Source organism: Phaenicophaeus curvirostris, chromosome 6 (assembly GCF_032191515.1).
Source record: "Phaenicophaeus curvirostris isolate KB17595 chromosome 6, BPBGC_Pcur_1.0, whole genome shotgun sequence".
In the NCBI taxonomy this organism is placed as follows: domain Eukaryota; kingdom Metazoa; phylum Chordata; class Aves; order Cuculiformes; family Cuculidae; genus Phaenicophaeus; species Phaenicophaeus curvirostris.
This window is the reverse complement of record NC_091397.1, coordinates 2776979-2784515: the sequence shown is the minus strand read 5'-3', so window position 1 is coordinate 2784515 and position 7537 is coordinate 2776979. Positions and strand designations below refer to the sequence as shown.

General features: G+C 57.3%; 2 protein-coding genes across 3 annotated transcripts in view; both read left to right on the top strand.

The window, feature by feature from the left end:
* C6H1orf35 (chromosome 6 C1orf35 homolog) overlaps positions 1-7537 on the top strand; it is a 404048-nt gene that overhangs the window by 395426 nt on the left and 1085 nt on the right. The window contains exons 1-8 of one of the 2 annotated variants that reach the window (XM_069859198.1): positions 3327-3347; positions 4528-4640; positions 4767-4920; positions 5004-5049; positions 5159-5241; positions 6287-6359; positions 6809-6888; positions 7181-7321. In XM_069859198.1, the coding sequence (XP_069715299.1) occupies positions 4547-4640; positions 4767-4920; positions 5004-5049; positions 5159-5241; positions 6287-6359; positions 6809-6888; positions 7181-7321 (671 nt within the window). In that variant the 5' untranslated portion in view covers positions 3327-3347; positions 4528-4546. Of the gene's footprint in view, positions 1-3326; positions 3348-4527; positions 4641-4766; positions 4921-5003; positions 5050-5158; positions 5242-6286; positions 6360-6808; positions 6889-7180; positions 7322-7537 lie in introns of those variants that run through there. The other variant, XM_069859199.1, reaches the window with a different exon arrangement.
* On the top strand, positions 43-3181 carry MRPL55 (mitochondrial ribosomal protein L55). Its single transcript, XM_069859213.1, has 4 exons — positions 43-83; positions 1551-1628; positions 2248-2440; positions 2990-3181. Exons 2-4 carry the CDS (start codon positions 1603-1605, stop codon positions 3131-3133), a joined length of 363 nt encoding a protein of 120 aa, XP_069715314.1. The 5' UTR covers positions 43-83; positions 1551-1602; the 3' UTR covers positions 3134-3181.

The window sequence follows — 7537 nt, the reverse complement described above, 5'->3', positions numbered from 1 at the left end:
GGGGGGGACACGGGGACACCCGGCAGCCCCCGCGCCGCGACGTCACCCGGGGGCGGGGACGCAAGCGGCGTGGGGAGCGGGCGGTAGGACCCAGCGGAGCCGCGGGGCGAACCACGGAGGGCTTGGGGGGGGGGGGCACCACCGCGGGCTGAACCAGGAGGGGGAAGGGGGGAGGAGGGCTGGGGGTGAAGAAGGGAGGGGGGAGGAGGGGGCGTGGGGGGGCTGAACCATGCTGGGAGCTGGGGGGGAGCCATAGTGGGGCTGAACCATAATGGGGATGGGGGGAGCGTGGGGGGGTTGAACCATAATGGGGATGGGGAGGCATGGGGGACTGAACCACAATGGGGATGGGGGGGCATGGGGGGGCTGAACCATAATGTGGATGGGGGAGGCATAGTGGTGCTGAACCATTGCGGGGATGGGGGGACCATAGTGGGGCTGAACCATAATGGCGATGGGGGGGCTAAACCATAATGGGGATGAGGGGGGAATGGGGGGGGGCTGAACCGTAATGCGGATGGGGGAGGCATAGTGGGGCTGAACCATTGCAGGGATGGGGGGGGCCATAGTGGGGCTGAACCATAATGGGTGGGTCATGGGGGGCCTGAACCATAATGTGGATGGGGGGGGTCATGGGGGGGACTGAACCATGCTGGGAGCTGGGGGGGAGCCATAGTGGGGCTGAACCGTAATGGGGATAGGGGGGCGTGGGGGGCTGAACCATAATGGGGATGGGGGGGGAGCGGGGGGGGGTTGAACCATAATGGGGATGGGGGGGAGCATGGGGGGGCTGAACCATAATGTGGATGAGGGAGGCATAGTGGGGTGAACCATTGCGGGGATGGGGGGGACCATAGTGGGGCTGAACCATAATTGGGGGGGGGGGATTGGGGTCTGAAGCATTGCAGGGATGGGGGGCTGAATCATTGCGGGGTTGGGGGGAATGTGGGCTGAACCATTGCGGGGATGGGGGGAACCATAGTGGGGCTGAACCATTGTTGGGGGGGAGCTGTGAGGGGGCTGAACCATTATTGAGGTGGGGGGAGCCATAGTGGGGCTGAACCATTGTGGGGACGGGGGGGGGCATGGTGGGGCTGAACCGTGATTGGAGGGGGGAGGATGATGGGTCTGAACCATTATTGAGGTGGGGGGGAGCCATGATGGGGCTTTACCATGGCAGGGATGGGGGGGACATGGGGGGGTTGAACCATTATTGAGGTTGGGGGTAGCCATGGGGGAGCTGAACCATAGTGGGGGCTGGAGGGGTGTCATGGTGGGGCTGAACCACGCTTGGAGGAGGCTGTAGTGGAGCTGAGCCGTGACTAGGGGAGGGCCTGGGGGCTGAGAACCATTATTGGGACAGGAGGGGGTGCCAGGAGGAGTCTCTTCCAACCTGGTGATTCTATGATTCTATGATCATGGCGCTCAACCATAGCTGGGGCTGCATGATGGGGGGGAGCATGGTGGGGAGCCACCACGCGATGGGGACATGGGGCTGGCCCCCTCATCCATGCCAGGAGAGCTCCTTTTCCACCAGGCCGTCCACACAGGCCTCCATCCCACCTCTGGGCACTGAGGGTTCAGCCGAGCACCTGGACCGGGATGGCAGCCGTGGGCCGGGCGCTGAGGTGAGGGTGGGGGCAGCGATCCACGCCTGGCCACGGTCACAGCCGGGTTGGAAAAGACCTTTATGATCATCGAGTGCAACCATAAACCCAACACTGCCAAGTCCTGCACTAAACCTCATCCCTGAGCACCATGTCTCGGCGTCTTTTAAATCCCTCCAGGGATGGTGACTCCATCACCTCCCTGAGCAGCCTCGTCCAATGCTTGACATCCCTTTCAGGGAGGGAACGTTTCCTGATATCCAACCTGAACCTGCCTTGGAGCAACTTGAGGCCATTCCCTCTCGTCCCATTCCTTGTTACTCGGGAAAAGAAACCAACTCCCACCTCCCTGCAACCTCCTTTCAGGGAGCTGTAGAGAGCAATGAGGTTGCCCATCTGTCTTCTCCAGGCTAAACAACCCCAGTTCCCTCAACCGCTCCTCATAAAACTTGTTCCCCAGCCCAGTTCCCTTCTCCAGATGTGCTCCAGCCCCTCAATGTAGCGAGGGGCCCCAAACTGCACCAAGATTCAAGGTGATGGGGTGGGGGCATCCCCATCCACCTCCCTTGATGTCCACCTCCCCAAACTGCACCATTCAAGGTGCAATGGTGACCCCTCAGCCCCTTCTCCATCCTCACAGTGCCCTGTGCCGCGCCCCCATCACTCCCAAGCCCCCGCTGGCCGTCGCCGCCTCCATCCGCCACAACTCCAACCGCGTCGCCATCTCCCACCTCCACCGGCAGCAGTACGGCCGCCTCTACCCCGTCCTCCTGGTCCACACTGACGGCTCCACCATCCGCCTGCGGTACAAGGAGCCCAAGAAGATCCTGATGGTAAGGAGGAGGCTTGGGGTGGCTTTCACGGTCTTTTCCAACCCAATCCATCCTATGATTCTATGATTCTATAACTCTGTGACCTTCATGGACCCTTCCAGCCCGAACCATTCTATGATTCTATAATTCTATGACTTTCATGGACCCTTCCAACCCAAGTGATTCTATGATTTTATGATTCTATGACTTTCCTGGTCCCTTCCAACCCAAACCACTATGATTCTGTGATCTTCATGGACCCTTCCAACCCAAACCATTCTATGATTCTATAATTCTATGACTTTCATGGACCCTTCCAACCCAAGCGATTCTATGATTTTATGATTCTATGACCTTCGTGGTCTCTTCCATCCCAAACCATTCCATGATTTTATGACTTTCATGGTCCCTTCTCACCCAAACCACTCTATCACTCTATGATTCTATGACCATCATGGTCCCTTCCCACCCAACCCATCCTATGGTTCTGTGACTCTACAGTACTATGACCTTCATAGTCCCTTCCAACCCACACTATTCTATGATTCTATGATTCTTCGATCCCTCCAGCTGCCCCTGGACAGCAGCACGCTGCCGGAGGCTGAACGCAAGGCTCGGTTGCGGAAGCAATTCCCAGGAAAGCCGAAAGCCAGGGTGGAGGAGAACATCCAAGGCATCGACCTGGACACCTACAAACGCTTCTGGAAGAAATGACGCCCCTGGGACCGCGTTGGTTTCAAATAAAGCCGGGGAGCAGCCGTGCTGGGGCGCTTCTGTGTGTTTTCATTCCCTCGCTCCATGGATGCTCTGCCTGCATCCCCTCCCCCCCCCGGCGCTCGGTGCGGTGGTATCGCCCATGTATCCACCACCACCACCCCCCCTCCGCCGCGCGCAGTGGTAGCGGCCGGGGTGCGCGGGCCGGAGCGAGGTGCGTGTTGGGGGGGGGGGGGGGGCGTGTTTGTCCCCGGGGTTTGCAAACCCCTTCAGCTCCCCGAGCTCCCCGTGTGCGATTCCAGACAGTGCAGAGCCCCCTCTTTGCGTGGTGACCCTCCTGGGCCATGCACTCCCCCCCACGAGCCGTGCAATCCCCGCTCCCCCCGCCCCAGACCGTGCATTCCCCCATTTCCAGCCGTGCACAACCCCCCCCAACCCCACGGCAGGAGCAATTCCCTCTTTTCCAGCCGTGCAATCCACCTCTCTGGGCTGTGCATCCCTCTCCAGCTGGGGAATGCATCTTCCCCCCCTCCCAAGCTGTCCATTCCCCCTTTTCCAGCACACCCACCCCCCCACCCCCCCCCGCATCCTCCCCTGGGGCTTCGCATTCCCCCCCCACGCTGAGAATTCCCCCTTTTCCAGCCCTGCAACCCCCGACTTGGGCCCTGAGTCATCCCCAGGGCTGTGCTCCCCCCCTCGAGCTGTGTATTCCCCCCCTTTCCAGCCATGCAATTCCCTGCTTTCCAGCCATGCACCCACCCTGAGCCGTGCACCCCCCAATCCAGCCATGCATCTTCCCCCCCCTCAAGCCGTGCATTCCCCCTTTTCCAGCTGTGCGATTCTCCCCCTTCCAGCTGTGCAAACCCCTGCCTCTCCAGCTGTGCATCTTCCATTCAAGCTGTGTTCCCCCCTTTCCAGCTGTGCAAGCCCCCCCACCCCACCCCAGGCCATGCATTCCCCCCTTTCCAGCTGTGCAACCCCTCCAGCTGTGTATCTCCCCCCTCCCAAACCGTGCATTCCCCCCTTTCCAGCTGTTCAACCCCTCCAGCTGTGCATCTCCCCCCTCCCAAACCGTGCATTCCCCCCTTTCCAGCTGTTCAACCCCTCCAGCTGTGCATCTCCCCCCAACAAGCCATGCATTCCCCCTTTTCCAGCCGTGCAAGCCCCTCCTAGCACCGTACAACCCCCCCAAACCAGGCACCCTCCAGGCTTTGCATCCCCTTGTGATCCAGGGCAGCTCCCCTTCTCTGGGCATCCCTGCTCCTCCTCCTCCCCAGGCTTTGCTGTCCCTCCCCAGACCATGTTTGCCCCCCACCCTGTCCTCCCAGGAGATCCCTGCTGGGGTTGCGCAGAGGAGATGTTGGGGGCCAAACCCTGGGCTGATCCCCTTGCAGGTGTCACCGAGCCAGGACCATGTTCGGCTCCTCCCGAGGAGGGGTCCGGGGGGGCCAGGACCAGTTCAGCTGGGAGGACGTCAAGACGGACAAACAACGTGAGAACTACCTGGGTAAGGACTGGCCTGAGCCAAACCCTACCTGTATCTCCATCACCATCCCCAGTTTTGGGGTGTGGATGGAGATTTTTGGGTGCAATGATGTTTTTTTTGGGTTGGTGGGGGTGTCTCCTCCTGCAGGGAACTCCTTGATGGCACCGGTGGGCCGGTGGCAGAAGGGGAAGGACCTGACCTGGTATGCCAAGGGCAAGAAGGAGACAGCTCCCGCGTTATCCCGCGAGGAAGAGCTGGCCGCCGTCCGCCTGGCCGAGCAGGAGGCCATGATGGCAGCTCTGTACGTCTACGTCTCCTTCTCCCCCAAAAAACAGGGCGCGCGAGGCATCGCCCCCACCCCATCACCTGCTTTTGGTTTCATAGGGGCTACAAGAACGTGAAGAGGCAGCCCACCGGCCTCAGCAAGGAGGTGAGAGGGGCACCACGTGTCCTCCAGCGTCGTCCCGTGCAGGGGTGCTGGTGTCCCCCCTCTATTTTTGGGGGATACGCACACACGGGATGTTCTCCTCCCATCCTAGGACCTGGCGGAGGTGTGCAAGAGGGATGGTGCCGACCGGGATGAGAAGAACGTGGACCGGCTGGTGGGCTTGGGCAGCTCCAGGTACTCCAACCCCCCCTCGTTTCAGAGCCATTTCGACTATTTCACGAGTGGGCTGGTGAAAAGCTCATGAGGTTCAACAAGGCCAAGTTCGAGATCCTGCACTTGGGTTGGGGCAGCCCTCAGTAGCAATGAAGAGATTGAGAGCAGCCTCACAGAGAAGGACCTGGGGGTGTTGGTGGAGGAGAATCGTAGGATCATAGAATAACCAGGTTGGAAAAGACCCACCGGATCATCGAGTCCAACCATTCCCATCAAACACTAAACCATGTCCCTTAGCACCTCGTCCACCCGTCCCTTAAACACCTCCAGGGAAGGTGAATCAACCCCCTCCCTGGGCAGCCTGTTCCAGTGCCCAATGACCCTTTATGTGAAACATTTTTTCCTAACGTGCAGCCTAAACCTCCCCTGGCGGAGCTTGAGGCCATTCCCTCTCGTCCCCTGTCTCTTGGGAGAAGAGCCCAGCACCCTCCTCTCCACAACCTCCTTTCAGGTAGTTGTAGAGAGCAATGAGGTCTCCCCTCAGCCTCCTCTTCTCCAGGCTAAACAACCCCAGCTCTCTCAGCCGTTCCTCATAAGGCCTGTTCTCCAGCCCCTTCACCAGCTTTGTTGCTCTTCTCTGGACTCGCTCCAGAGCCTCAACATCCTTCTTGTGGTGAGGGGCCCAGAACTGAACACGGGATTCGAGGAGCGGTCTCACCAGTGCCGAGTCCAGAGGGAGAAGAACCTCCCTGGACCTGCTGGTCACGCCGTTTCTGATCCAAGCCAAGATGCCATTGTCCTTCTTGGCCACCTGGGCCACTGCTGGCTCATATTCAGTCGCTGTCAACCAACACCCCCAGGTCCTTCTCCTCCAGGCAGCTCTCCAGCCAGACTTCTAATCTGTAGCTGCATTGGGTTGTTGTGATGATCCTCACAGTCCCTTCCAACCCAAACCGTTCTATGATTCTTTGATTTTACAATTTTCATGCAACCTACCATTATTATGCTTTTTTTATGTGTGTTTTCATTTCGTTTTGTGATTCATTGCGGTGACGTCTCTCCCCAGCGGCAGCGCTGGCCGGGTGATGCTCTCCAAGGAGGACAAGGAGGCGGTCAAGCTGGGGCTCTCCGTCTTCACGGTACGCAGGCCACGTCCTTCTGGGGAGGTCTGGAAAAAGGCAGAAGAAAAGGCAAAAAGCTCTGCCTTGCACTTGGGGTGTTTTATTTATAAGCAAAGCTGGAGCACAGAGACGCGCAAGAGGTCTTTGTGTCCTGTTTAGACAGCGTTAATTTGTGTGGGTTTTAATTTGGAAGCAGCTCTTGAAGGTGGTTTGATTTTTTTCCCCCAAATTTAATTTCATTTATCCTTTTTTTCCCCAAATCTAATTTGTATTTAATTTTACTAAATTAAATTTAATTTTATTTAAGTTTAATTTTTATTTAATATTAAGGTTTTTTCAAATTAAATAAAATTTTCATTTAATTTTATTTTTTCCAAAAGAAATTTAATTTTTACAGGGAGAAAGTCTCTTTTTCTTATCATTCGAAGCTATGGGCTCATGGACTCTGTATTTCTTTTCCTCTCTAGCACCAGAAAGTCGCCAGCAGCCCCGAGACATCTGTCTCCAAGAAGAAGCAGGAGAAAGAGGAGAAGGTGGAGGAGAAACGGTGAGGAAGGGAACCACCCCCTTGGTGGGAAATGACCAGAAATGGTATTTTGGTGGTCAGTATTTTACAAAATGCTTCTCTGGCTCCGTTTGGCAATCGAGCTTCTTCTGCATCCACCTGGAACACCCCCAAACCTCTGCTCTGCCTCAAAAATGTGTGGCTGGGGGCTTCTCCGTGGCCAAAGAGGAGCGTGGTGGGATGCAGGTGGAGGGAGGGATGGGGATGAGTTCTTGGAGGAGCTGGAAGGATGTGCGGGGCAGGGCTCCTCACCGCTTGGATCACTTCCACACAGACCAGAGAGCAGCAAGAAATCCAGAAAGGAGAAGAAGAAAAAGAAAAAGAAGAAACACAAGAAGGAGAAGAAGAAGGACAAGCATCACAGGAAGGATGCTGCCTCGTCGTCCTCTGATTCTTCTCCGGAGCGGGATGAGAGGTTGGTTGGGTTGGAATTGGGGCTGAGCCCTGGTCATGGGAAGGGGGACCAGGACTGGGGATCACAGGGAATCATGGCTGGAAGATGGGATGAAGCATACAGGAGAGCTGCATGGTCATAGGATGCCCCATGGGCATCTCCTGGCTTCCCAAAGTCATAGAATCATTAGATTGGAAAAGACCTTTGAGATCGTCAATTCCAACTGTACCCGTCCAC